This window comes from Drosophila albomicans, chromosome 2R (assembly GCF_009650485.2).
Source record: "Drosophila albomicans strain 15112-1751.03 chromosome 2R, ASM965048v2, whole genome shotgun sequence".
Classification (NCBI taxonomy): Eukaryota; Metazoa; Arthropoda; class Insecta; order Diptera; family Drosophilidae; genus Drosophila; species Drosophila albomicans.
This window is the reverse complement of record NC_047631.2, coordinates 6,006,272-6,020,708: the sequence shown is the minus strand read 5'-3', so window position 1 is coordinate 6,020,708 and position 14,437 is coordinate 6,006,272. Positions and strand designations below refer to the sequence as shown.

The 14,437-nt window shown below is 37.3% G+C and overlaps 1 protein-coding gene across 10 annotated transcripts in view; it reads left to right on the top strand.

Moving 5' to 3' along the window:
- LOC117575649 (poly(U)-binding-splicing factor PUF60-B) overlaps nucleotides 1–14,437 on the top strand; it is a 131,662-nt gene that overhangs the window by 22,165 nt on the left and 95,060 nt on the right. For 2 of the 10 annotated variants that reach the window (XM_052007800.1, XM_034259932.2), the window contains exons 1-2: nucleotides 9,059–9,195; nucleotides 10,300–10,692. The exons of 4 other annotated variants lie outside the window; for them this stretch is intronic. In XM_052007800.1, coding sequence (XP_051863760.1) covers nucleotides 10,586–10,692 — 107 coding nt within the window. In that variant the 5' untranslated portion in view covers nucleotides 9,059–9,195; nucleotides 10,300–10,585. Of the gene's footprint in view, nucleotides 1–7,011; nucleotides 7,248–9,058; nucleotides 9,196–10,299; nucleotides 10,693–14,437 lie in introns of those variants that run through there. 4 more of the 10 variants (XM_034259934.2, XM_034259933.2, XM_052007798.1 and 1 more) reach the window with 3 other exon arrangements.

Sequence of the window (14,437 nt, the reverse complement as noted above, 5' to 3'; positions counted from 1 at the left end):
GCTTTGATGCGAAAACGAAAAATAAAAACCACGCCTGTATATCTCTATTTCATATAGTCCCTGAGGTCTAGGTCTTCTTACGAAGAGGCGGACATGGCTATATCATCTTTATAGAGTCGGAGATGCCTCCTTCTGTCTGTTTCATACATTTCAAAGTTTTGTCTGAGTAGCGGGTATAAAAACTACCCACCTAAAAGTATGCTTCAAAAATGAATTCTTCTTCCGACTTTAAAAGAGGCTGCACATTTTTTGAAAGCACCTACGTGAATATCTAGTCTCATTATCGTTCCGGCGTCTGCTCTCTATCTCTATTTGGCTTTCGATTTTGTAGATTGCCGTGTGTCGAGTGTTCAGCCGCAGTTTGTGGTCTTGTTGCAGCATTCATTCATGCAACAGTAGCATGTTGCTGCTGCTGCTGCTGTTGTTGTTATGTTATGTAGCACCTCCATAAAATGCCCAAATGATGCGTTCCAAATGACAAAAGCGAAGGCAGAAGAGGGCAAAAGAGTAGAGTGTGCTTCTGGCAGGGTCGAGGACACACCAAAAACTGTCGCAGTCACAAATTTTGCGTCTGGCAAACGAACAAGTTCGAGGCACCCACAATAACAGCCAGTCGGTAGTAAAGTACAAGAGGCAACATTTGCTAATGACAAACATTGCAGTGCCATCCCCGGGAGGAGTGGTCCATGGAGGGAGGGGAGGGGGCTGGTAGGGTGGTCACGTTCTGGCCAAACAATGATGACGTTGGAGGCTGTGAATTTAAGTTGCCGCCTTGCCCAGGGGGCAGCACTTTTATTATTATGCAACGTGCGTTATATAACAATGATGGGAAAAACAACAACTTAGAGCGACCATTTGGACAATCTTCGTCTAATAGATACTCTCTTTATGTCCGAAAGAAGTTGTCTGCCATGAACATTTAATAATTAAATGTGTTTAAATTTGTTCTGTGCATAATTAAATTTTAGATAGTAATTATCTTCAATTTATTTAGTTTGTATTACAAATGGATGAAAAATATATGAAGTATAAAATTCTTCGCCAACATTCTTTCATTCACTGACTCATGCACTGATTAAACATCAACGCATAGCTCAAACTGCTAATGCTCGGAAATTCTCTGAGTCAGTGACACAAGCTGCCAGCAGAATAATATAAGTTCGTTTATCATAATCAAACTTTTTAATTACTGCTAAATTTTTTGCTTGTTAAACTTCAGTTTTTAAAGAATTTCTCAATGGTGAGTTAAATCCTTCTGCAATTAAATAGTTAACTTGAATCAATAAAATCATTTATTCATAGTGTCACATATTTATTGGCTGAATCAATATACCCCAGCTATATTAATAGATAGATAAGAGGAGAACGATATCTATAGGTACAGTCCCATAAATACGCCTAGGACATGTGGCGCACATAAATATTGCATGCTATTTTTTCTGCTATTTTCCTCTGGATGTGTTTTTTTTATTAGTAACTTTTAATTGCACTGAAAGTGAGGATAAAAAATTAACTTGTGTTTTTCATGCATTTTTAATAGCAGTTTGCTTGTCTGTCACAGTAACCACTGACCACACACACACTCACACGCACACACCTACACAGCTGGAGAGATGGGCAGAGAGAGAGGGCGTGGCATACTGGCTCTTTCTTTTCGTAACCCGAGTTTTGGGCGACACTTTCCGTGAAGCTATGATTTGTGGCATATTTATGTAAATTTGTGGTTTTTTTCAGTTTCAGTTAAGAGTCTAGGCCGAAAGGCCGCACAACAACAGCTAAGAGCTGCCAAACGCTCAGCTCACCAGACACCCAGGCAGCAGGTGCTGTGGCCAAGCAATTAGTGAGAGCCTGGTTTATTATTACGAGCAGCTGGCAAACACTACACAGAGACACAGACCACGAGAATTGCAAAAGAGGGACCTTATAAAAACCTCCACTTGCCACTTGCCACCGTGCTGCATTCATTCATGAGACGCTTTTTGCCATCTTTCCGAAAGCCAATTGAATGCAATGCTCACCTGTTGAGACCACACCAAAGAATTTTTTATACTTATAAAAAATGTGTTTAAATAGCTAATCAGTTAAATTGCATAGCTTTGAAGAAGTTTTTTGGTTTTCATCCACTTTTTCAACGGCAACGCTAAGATTTCTTATCTCTTTTGAATAGCAAACGCTGTGTCAACTTTTGTTGCTACTTGTTGATGAAAGAAAAAACTTCCCACAAATGCAGTTGTATATATATATAGTATATTATTTCCTTTTTATACATAGAGAAAATATTACGTTCTAAAAATTTCATTAAGAACTTTTCCGTCTCACATACCTAATGTGAGGACAAGTATTATTATAACATGTATAATAGTATTATAACAGTCAGCAGGTGTATTCCCAAATATACTTTTAGGTATATTTCTTTAAGTTTGCGGCATATTCATTTGGTAAATTTTTGAGTGATAATTCCCCTTTCACATTGTTTTGATTTTATCACAATTGAGTAGTGGGTATTTTTGCAATCCAACCAATGTGAAATGGGAATTATCCTTAAAATATACCAAATGAATAATATTTGATTTGTGTGTTGAATTATGTCATTCTTGAATTAAAAATATATTGTTAAATTTCAAGGATGGTGGAATTATTGTAGAATATTGATCTGATTGTAAAAATATAATTTTGCTGCATTATTTAAGTGAGATTATATATATGTATATATACAATATCTTAAGTAATTAAATCCTTTATTTTATAGTCTAATTCTGGTCGTTATTAGTTAGGAATGCATAAATTAAAGGAGTTGGAGCATAGAAGCATACCATACATGTTTACTTATTATAGAACGCATGCATGATGCTTAGGCAAATTCATTCATTCGATTTTCTGCTTTGAGCCATACTAATTTAGCTGCTCGTTTATCCGTCTATTTAGCATCTACATGTGTACACACTTTGTTAACCGTTAGTCAGAAATCATTTGCTACACGTGGCTAATCAATTTGCTGTGCGTGACCCTCTGACCCGCCTGCCGTTGCCGCCTTTCAAACATGGTTCCATTCTCCTTTTTTTTTGTTGTTTTTGTTTTTGTTGGTTGTGATGCAAAGACAACGCAACACATGCCCAAAAGGCTTGACCACATGACACACACACTCACACTCGCACACACACACATACACGCAGACTGACAGACAACTGACCGTCTGCTGACAATGTCGTTGATACCGTTGGCAACCCTGCACGGATGGACGGTGTTGCTATCTCCCTCACTCGCTGTCGCCAACGCTGCCATCGAGGACAGGTGTGCATGATTTATGAGATTTACATATCAGCGCACTGATGAAGCGCGTTGATGCGCTGACAACGACAGATGCTCAGACATACAAAGATACACACACATACACACACACATGCCCATACCTAAGGTCCTGCAGAAGCGTAACCTAAAAATAGGCAAAGAAGGAAATGCAAATTTGTGCACTGATTGATGATATTACGCTTGTTTCAAGCACCTTCAATCCCTTGCCATTTGGGTAAAGACATTTAACATAGTTACCTAGGTCTATGACTTTCTAATACTTATGAATAGCAAATAGGTTCAAGTATTTCGATAAGGTCTCTATTATTATGTATGGGTATATGTTGCACAAGGTAAAATCAAATAGGCAATATGTTTGAGTTTAAAGTTGAGGGCTCAACAATCTCAAAATTGAATTAGTAGTAATAAAGTTAAAAGACATTTTAGTACCACATGTGCTCACAAGATTTAAAAATTAAATTTAAACTCCCAAATACATTTTCCAGCAAAATGAGACTTGAAGTATTTGTTCCAAAGAGTTTAATGTTTGGAATACACTTTCAAATATTGTTCAAATGTAATCGGAATCCATATGGAAAGAAGTTGTTTTAAATTAAAGTTATTTCTATAATTTGATACAGAACAATATACAGAAGACTTCAAGTACTATAATATATTTAGTTTAAAAGAATGAAAAATTCTTCAGTACTTAATAAAAAGCGATATCATTTTTCATTTTAAACCTTACATATTTTTATGAATTTATTAATTGAAAATACTTATGGATTAAATATTAATTATTTAATATGTGCTTGCATTTTATTAACTTAAAATATAGAAGCAATTAATTCTCTATACCTTCAATAAGTGGAGAAAGCTAAGAAGCTTTCGAACATCTTCGAATTTGCCAACTAATTTGCATGCATTTGAGCCTGTTCTCGATTATCAACTTGTCACATGCATAAGTAGCGCATGGATGTTAATGCTTGTCTATGCCAAGGCCTATAAATTGCTGTATATTTTGTGGTATGCAGTTTGCCCTCTGGTCCCCTCCTTGACAATTTAGTAACCAGACAGCCTGAGTTTCCCCTGTCAGAAGGCTAGATGGTGACATGTGTGTCTGATCCGTATGACATTGGGATACATTTTACATGTTGTTGCAGTTTCAGCTGCAGATGAAACCGCTGTCTAAGCTGGCTAATTGTTATGTGCCCATCACAAACGCTGAACATCAGCGTTGACATCAAAAACAGCCATAGCAACATCAACATACTAAACACATGATTATGCATTTACAAGCGTCCATTTTCAATAAAAATGTCATATTTTCAATGACTAGCCAAGGATGCATTTAATGTTAATCGGAAGAACACAACGATATTTTGCATCAAGGGAGAATTAGTAAATCTTTCCAATTTTATTTTTCATTTTAAAACTAATTATTATACTTATAAAGTTGGCGTCAGTTTGGATATTGTTTTTATACAATTATCGGGTCCTATTTACACGAAAGTGTTTTTTTGAATTATTTTAAATATTGTTTAGTATATATTATTGTCAAGTTAAATATGTTAAACTAAAAGTTCTTCTGCAGTTGCTGATGGTATTTATTATTCACATTTTTTGTTTATTCATATTTATAAAATTAAATTTTAAACAAAAATTTGACTTTAACAACAGCCAATATTAAAAGATCCTAAAGGGGTAAATTTAAAATAATATTTGAATAACATTCCTATTGAATTTTAATGATTTTCGTGACATCTGTGAAGTTTTACAACTCTCAGTACGCATACATATACACATATCGCTTTCCATCCCTGATTTCGCGCATAATGAATTGTGATTTAAGTTTATGGCTGCTTAATTAATAGACTAACAGCCGGAACTTTGGCTGGTTAAAGCTCACGGCAGTAAGTGCTCTTTGCCAGCTGCTTTCGCCTTCGACCAACGACACGACTCCCTTCTCCCTTCTTGCCATACACTTGCCATTCCATATTTCGTGTTTCGCAACCCTGTTTCCTGCTCAATACAAAAGTAAGGTGCCTTAAATCACTTTGCCGATTGCGAGACAAGCTGAGTGGCAAAACTTGGCAGTTTCATAAGCTGCTGCTGTTGTGCCACCAATTAAAAGCAGTCCAAAGCAATTGCAACAACAACAGAAGTAAGCACAAGTATATACGTATGAGCAGATTTCACTAATTACTTTTATGACCCAATTTGTTGGCAGATTTTATGCTAGCTGCGCTTTTTCTAATAAATTTGTCGAGTGCTTTTACCTTGCTTGATCAGGCTCCAAAAACGGACACACTCCCCTGCCCATTTCCATTCCGTTTCGCCTTTTCTATTCACCCGTTCCACATTCACTCATACCCCAGCAGCTAATCGAAGACGATGGCATTGGCGTTGCTGCTTACCAGCAAATTTATTGCTTTCATGAGCGGGGGTGTGGTGGTAAGCTGAGGGAAGGCTTGTCTCGTCTGCTCCTTTGACCTGTCTGCTACATGCGAAACAGACGACGCTCATACTCTTGCATCCCCCTCATGCTTTTGCACATCTTGCTTGAACTGTAACTTGTGCAGTTTGTTGATGCTGTTGCTGTTGTGCTGACATTCTTTTTATTTTTTTGGGGTCTCATTCGATGCTCCAGGCGCTGCAAACAAGTTTCTTGTGTTCCGTTTTCCGTTTTTCCTCTCCTTGTCTTGGCAACCAACCATGCAAACAATACAGAGCGAGAGAGAGAGATAGAGAAAAAACTCTTCAGTCGTCAGCTGCTTAACTGCAGAACTCGTTGAGCTACGCTTGTTGCGCGTTTTGTTGTAATTTTTGAGCAAAAACAAAAAATAAAAAAAACAAAAGTGAATGCAAAATATAAAAACAAAAAACATCTCAATAAGCGGCCTTTGATGTTAGGCGTTGTAATAAGCCGAACCCAGCTTGGAGTTTTTCTTTGATTTGTGCGAATTAAAATTATTTAATTAAATGCCATGGGTGCACCTTAAATATCTTAAAGTCAAATTTAAATTGCCATTTATAATTTTTATTATAATTACATATACATATATATGGATTTGTGCCTTTTACAAAATTTGTCACATTTATTTTCATAAAACACTAAAATTGAATATGTCCCCCATTCAAATGCAATTATTTCCCTCATCTTATACATAATTTCCCTCATCTTATACAACAACTTTGATAAGCCTCTCGTTTGCGGTGCTCATTTTTATCCACACCACAAGCAACACAATCATTTCAAACATTTCAGGAACGGAAGTCTGAAATCGCAGCGATTGTGATGCACGCAAGTGCAAGCGCGATGGCAACACAGACGCCAAAACATTGTGGCATCTCGTACTGTTTTATCCAATTGGCATTATTTGAGCGAATTCGCCGCAAGCAATAAGCAAAACAAAAACCTTTTCTCTCTCGCTCTGTCGCTCTGTTAATCACACAGAGCGAGTCGAATGCTTGTTCGCTATGCATAATTTGTGGGTGGTTGAAGCGCGAGAGCATGAGCAAGAGAGTAAAGCCTCGTCACATGGCGATCCCAGAATGTCTCTCGCTCACGCGACGTCCGCTCTTTTTCTCTCGCCGTTGTGGTGAGTCGCTCTTGTTTTGGTTTTTATGCTGTCCCCAAGAAATCATATGAATTCGCTCTATCTCTCAGAGAATGTCGTTGCCATGCTTTTTGGCGTCGTCAGTTGTCAGTTTGGTTGCGACCGTTACAACGTCAAGTTTACCGTGCGGAGCTTTTTGTGCGTTCGTCGTTGTCATCGCCAACGTCGATTTCAGTTGTTACTGTGTGCTAAGCAACAACGTCGTTGTTGGCGTCGTTTCTTTTGTGGTCCCTCAGCCACTCGTCACTTAAAGCTCTACTTCCTCGACTCGTCTTCAAAGGCGGCAAATTAAAAACAAACAAAAATCTATTTTGTTTGCATTTTTCACGAAAGATTAAAGTAAATGCTTAAAAATTTCATACATATGTATATTCGATATAATTCTGATTATAGTTTAAAGTGCATAAAAAATGACTGCAGGCTAAACAACTTCTACACATGGTTTATTTCTGATTGCAAATTGCAAAATAAAATAAAATGAGTGATTTTTAATTAATATGCGATAACGATTTCAGTTTTGCATGAGCAAAACTGCAGCTCGAAATTAAATTACGTGTTAAATTGGCAGGGAGTGTTAACAAAATGCAACAACAGCCTCAACAAAAGCTGCTTTTGTGATGCATACAAATCAATCGCTCAGAAAAAATATATGGATGAAAATTATTATTAATAAAAACAATAGAAATTTGTTTGCATAATTACTAGTTGTGTATTTTTAATAATTAATATATATTTTATACTAATGAACATAAATGAGTCTATAAAACCAAATAACTACAATCAAGTTAAACATAAAACTCATAGTCAAATTACTATATATAACGGTATCGGAAATACAGTTTTTGATTCATGATGAAATCACAAAATTACAAATTACTTCAGAAAAGTTTGAAGATTCTTTTGTGGTTTTTATCAATGTATGAGTATGTGTATTATTTCAGTGTTTTGCGATAAGAAACACTAGAAGTCGATAGAAAAGCAAGACGAAGGCGCATAAACACTTCAATTCTTGGAAACATCTTGTGTTTTCTTTTTATTTTTGTGGTAATTGGATATGCTGGTCATGATGGAGACGGGGTCTAGTTGGAAAGCCGGGAACACAACAAGTATTCTTGCGAAAGAATGAAGAAGATGAATTCCTCAAGAAAGTTACATAACTTAAATTGTATATTATTCAAATGCGGAGATTTCTTCTACTATCGGAAATGACGTTTCGTCGTACACATATAGTCTGTGTGTGCATGTGTTTGTGTGCGTGATAAGCTTTTCAAAGTTTTAGATTGATTGACTTAATTGTGGATCAATTTCAAGTTCAGCTTCGCTTGTGCAAAAGCTTTGTGCTTCAGTAAAAATGTGAAAATTAAATTAAGAATGCAAAAAGCAAAAGAAAAACAAAAACAAATTACACAAAACAAACTCAAGAGCGCACGTTGCTTTTGTCGTTGTCGTTGCGAACTTAAAATAAATTTCGTTTCGTTTGAAAATTCGCATAAATCAGTGAGACGAAGGCAATGCCTCAAGACTGCGTGTGTGTGCGTGAGTGAGAATGAAACGCATTAATAAATTAAACAATTATTGTTGTTGCTGCCGTTTTAAAGTCAACAAAGACGACAACTGAGCTTAAGCTGAGCTTTAACAGCACAGCGCCAGGCGAAATACGACAAAATTAAAAAAAAAAGACAAAAACAAAGAAAGCTACTAAATGCGAGAACAAAGCAATATAAAAGACGCGGGCGGTCTCTCTCCCGACTCCCAATTTGATATTCGACTCGGTTGCTTTGCCCGCTTCTCGGTTGCAGGCCTATTGTTGGATGCAACTGCACAGGTCGGAAATGATTACAGGCTGTGTGAAGTGTGGTGCTGCGGTGCGGGTGGGTGAAGGAGTAGTGCCTTCGTCATCGACTCATGTTGCACATGGCCGCGTGTTGCATACAGCAGGCGTCTGAGACACTCACACATACAGACTTTGCCGCCCCAAACCGCTCATGTTGCCAAGCGGCGAACTTGTTTATGTTCTCTCAGTGCTCCATGCGCTTGTCCTGAAAATTGCCACAGCAATAGAGAGAGAAAGAGAGTACGGCGAATTTGTCTTTAACTGCTCTCTGACGCTTAGCTTGCTTTGCTTGCAGTTGAGCCGCTCCTTATGATTCAGTTGACAAAAGTTCCTTGCGCTGTGCGGACCTCTCTGAGCTTTGACGCTGTCTCGTATATACGAATATTATCGTCATAACGTTGGCCTCGCGTCACGCGTCGTTTCTTTGGACGTCGAATCATTTTGCATGTGTGTGTGAGTGACTCAAATATAAATGGGGAGACCAAGAGACGCGTAAAGCTGCTTTTTGGGTAGTTTAGCAGAAGCCATCAACCATTCACACATACATAAATACACACATACTTTTGAGTGTATGCGGCGAATTCAATGACGTCGCAAAAATATAGCTGTGCGTCTTGGGCTTTGCCTGTGTATGTGCTTGTGTTTGTGTGTATGTGCCTTTTGTGTTTTTATGCACGCAAATCGATTAAATTTATGAAAATAAAGCATAAACCAGTCTCTCTGTTTAGTATAACAAACACAACAATTTATTGAAATAGCTCTGGCAAAAGTCAAGTGCTGCTGTTGCTTTTTGCTGGTCTCATACGCATGCGATATGAGATTTTAATTAACGAACATGCACACTGTGTGTGCTGCATGTTTGTTGTTGTATGTGTGTTTATTTTTATCATAACGTTAACGTAATAACAACAAAAGCAATAGCAATAGCATATAAAGCCAGATTTTTTTTTTATCACATTTGTAGAGCAAAACGTACACGCATTCACGCACACGCACGCACACAGGCCACAAAAACTCGTATTCGTATATACGGCAATTCGCCGCTGTATGCGTCAAAAAGCCGGCACTGTCGAGCGAATACATTGCAAAGAGCAAAGCCAGAATCAGAAGCTAGCAACAAAACTCAAGAACGAAAGTAAAAGCATAGGCAGCAGCGCAAAGAAAAAAATAAAATGAAATGAAAAAGAAATACACAAGCAGAACCAGAAGCAGCAGCAAAAGCAGAAAATGCGCAAACTAAGAAATTAAAACAAAACTAGTTGGTGGTGATGCTTAACGGAAGAGTTTTGACAACCCAAGAAGTTAGAGAGAGATGTGAAACATTTTGTTGGAGCTCGATGAAATTAACGATTGAAATATAAACCACAAAAGAAACAAAAAAAAAGTTTGATTAACATGAAAATATGAGAGAAACATGTGCTCTCGAAAAGATTTTTGTTAATCAAGAATTCTGAATTCGGAAATCGTCAATGATTTTTATAGTTTATGCATAAATTATCAGCTTAGAACAGGAATAAGACGAAATACTTATATAATTCATTTTTGTTTGTTTTTTAGTATTTAAAGAGCATTTTCTGCGAAATTAAATGGAAAAAATGTGCATAACTTAAAAAAACCAGTGAGAAAATTAAATAAAAAAAAATTTTAAATACAAAACAATAAGAGATAAAAGTGAAATTAACACGCAAAAAAGAATTCAAAAAAGAATTGCAATAAAAAGTTCTTACGCTGCACCGGAAGCATATAAACAGCCTGCAAAATTTACTACAATATCAGCTTCAACAACTCCGCCAACACCGGGAACTCCAGCAACGCCAGCAGCAATCAACCGAACGGCAACAGAATGCTTTTCGAGAATCCAGCCGTCGCGGCCAAGCTGCCGTTTCCCTACAACGTGCCGCCGCCTCTGCAAGCAGCGGCCGCTGCTGCCGCAGCTGTGCCAAATTTAAGGTAAGCTTCCCTCCAGACCCCTCTTGATACCGAAATTTGAGGCAAGAAATAGCGATTCAACAACTACAACCATATACACATAGTGAAGGTTGTTGTTGTTGTTGTTGTGACTGGTCTCAAGGCCATTTAAGCGTTAATGCGCTTTGTGGCTTGCCGTCGTGCTTTTTTCTCTTTTTTTTTCATTCATTCTTTCCTCCCCCAGCCTCTGCCTTGTTCCTCTGTGGCATATTTATGAAAATTGTTTTGCTTGCCGCCAGCTTTTAAATTTTTCATCACGCACTCAGCAGTGAACAGCAGAACGATCCGATATTATCTTATATTTTTATAAGTTGCTTTCCCAAATTGCATTCATTTGTAATACTAGCAAGCTTAGGTCGAGCTTTATTTTCTAAAGTTATCGTTTTAATATTCGTTGTGGAAAGTGTCACCGTGACGCGAAATTGTATTGAAAAGTCAATATTTTAACACTTACTGAGAGTTTACTACTTCTAAAAGAAAATACATATATTAGTTCAACAACTGATATTTTATATAAAACTGTAATTCAAAATGATATCAGTACTTTATTATAATTACGAATTTGTGAAAATCGATTAACCTATTTATAAAATTATATAAACTTAGATTTACCGTTTTGAAACTGGTCGTAGAATAATTAGATAGACTTTTCGTGTGAAAACAGGACTTACATGTTGTTTACTTAAGCACAGGTTTATGCAAATTTTTTTTTAACCACTGTGGGGAATTGTGCTAACCAGTTTGGTAAATGGTCTTAAGCGGATTTCCCTGGATTATAAATGCCTCGCACTTGCCTCAAGTGGCGTTTATAATGACCATTTAGGTCAAAGTGAGAGTGCTCGGACTTGGTCAACTTGAAGCTTGAATTCAAGTTTATGTCCCCTTGGCTTGATTCATATACAGATCTTATTGTTATTTGTGGTTGTATGTATAGCGTATAACGACCGTCTGGCGCCAAGCAATTAAGACTTTAAAGTTTTTGTGTTTGTTTGCCAATTAGCCATATATTTATTATTATGCCATGCAATATGATAATAAATATATGTATGTTTGAATGTGGAACTTCACACTGTGCGTGATTGAAAACCAAAAATGTTTTATAACTGAAGCATTTTGACATCTCACTATAGATGTGTAGTCACAAGTCACATGTGCTTCGCATTGTTTTGGCAAACCAATTGTGCGTAGCCAAGAGAGAATAATTAAAGAATTGAAATAACAATTATGCTAATAACACATGCATTTCAATGCACTTCTGCCGCTGCGGCACAATTAAGAACTTAGACCCCAGAGACAACCACCCAGCCAGTGAAAAAAGCATTTCACTTGCCAAAAGCAGACGGCGGCATTCGCACACATAATACACCGAGCATAATATCGTACATTTTCCATTATTCACATTACAGCGACCACTGCATAACACTGACACTGACATAATGAAGAAAATGAGAAAATTTTAACAAAAATAAAATGAAAATAAAGAACATATATATATTTGTTGTGTGCCGCGTAAGCAAAAAAATTAACAAAACAAAAAAATAAAGAAAAGATGAAAAAAAAAAATTCAACTCGAACGATGAATGGCTCATCCGCACCGCCCCGCCCCGCCCCACTCCGCCCCGTCTTCGTCCCTGCAATTTGTTTGACTTGTCAGTGTCAGCGCGCCGAAATGTGGCGACGATGTCTGTTTACTTAGCAAGTCTCGTTGGATTTTTGGTTTTGGTTTTGGTTCCTCAATATCTAGTGCAAGTTCAGTCAGAAAGTACTCGGCTGGTCGACTGCCCGGGTAGTTGGGGTCTGCTCTGCTCTGCTCTTATGTGGTGTGGGCAAGTAGCCCAGAACAGAATCAGTGGAGTGTATTGCGAGAGTATTGCGTATGCTTTGTATTTATAAATGAAACACGCCTTTCTTGTCATTTATTACTGTCACTTTAAATCCAATCAGCGCTTTGTCTATGTTCGGCGGGCTGCTGAGAGCATTTTTGTCGGTATCTTTTCTTAAATTTTCTTGACTTTTTTTTCTTGTGGGGTTTTGGGTCTCTAACACAATAATACATCATACACAATACACTTCATATCCGTTGCTGCTGCTGCTGATGATGGTTTTCTGTGCTTCAGATTGTTTTGCGCCAAGTGTCGTGCTGATAATTTTCATTTAAATAAGAAAAACAACAGGCTGTGCTCGAATTTTAACGTTATGGTAAAAATAAATTGGTGTTTATTCAAGGCACCCCCTGACAAAAAATACAATATTGAATAACTTTATGACGGAAAGCTGCCATCTTAGATGATTGGAGCAGAAAAAGAAAAATAATCGAGGGTGTGTTAAGTAAATGTAGCTAATTTATTTTCGTTAGCATTTTCACAGTTGATCTGCTTTTCCTCATCAGCAATATTTTGACACATTTAGTGTTAGTATAGGTGGAATTACATGAACGAAGGATATGGTTATGAATGCACGACTTGAGCTTAAAATGTCGTCTGGTTGGTAAGCTCAAGTGTCAAAGTTATTGAGATGAAAGCACTTGTATTTAACAAACTTGGATTAAATGACGCTTGAAATGCAAAGCTAAATTCACCTCCAAGTGCATTCTAATTAAATTTTCAATCATGATTCAACCTAAGAGCACCACAAATCAAATCAAACTTCCGCATTAATTAGCATCCAACTAGACAAATTTATCCGCTTAAATGTTTTATATGTAATCATTTATACGCGTGATACTCAGGGAAACATGAGAGAGAGACAGGGACCACAATAATAATATATTGCTAACACGCATATTAATCAAGGTGCCTCCCCATATATCCCCCCATGTATAATTTATATATGTATCTCTGCGTGCGATACGAGTACAAATTAACACACGTGCTTAAACGTTCCCACTTGTCTAACTAGATACGACTCGACTCGACTCGAAGTTCTCTGTGGCCCAAAAAGGAAATTAAATCCGACTGTCGACTGTCGACTGTCTATGGCTAATTTGGATTATCTAAAGAGATAAAACCGCTGTGCGAAATACTTGCGTATGCATTACAATTTAATGCCAAATTTGCAAAGGTAAAATTAGCCACAAATTTTTGGTGTTTGCCAAGTGCTACGAAAGCCAAAAATGTGCCGTCGGGCAAACCATAAACAAGCTCAAAAGTGCCGCATATAACAATAATACAAATTTTGAATTTTAAATAATAATTCGTCAAGTGCCAAGCATGAGATACACGTTGTTGTACTCTCTTGATTTTCTCTATCGTTGTGCCAGGATGACAGCAGCCCACGCTCATTTCTGTGACGGAACTTGTTGTAATTAAGCTACTACCTATAAGTTTTGCGCTACACTTGGAATTTTGCTTTTTTTTCATACTTGCGATACCCGCACTTTTGGCAAGATTGTCAGATTTACATTGAAATGCTATGTGATTATTCATAAGGCGGCATTGTGGATTGTGCGGATTGTGTGCATGTGCTTGTGTGTGGATTTGTTCGCTTGGGGACATTTGACTGACAGCTAGGGAGGGGGCAGAGACAATGCTTATGAAGGTAGCGAACGATACTGGGACACCTACTTGTAAATATTCGCAAACATACAGACACACACATACATACATACATATATATAGGTGTTTGTGCGTCCACGTTGCTTGTGGGTTTTGTCAGCCTATTGCTTCTCAAGAACTTTATGATTTGCATTGTATTATTTCTGTTCGATTATTTTCACAATGACTACTTT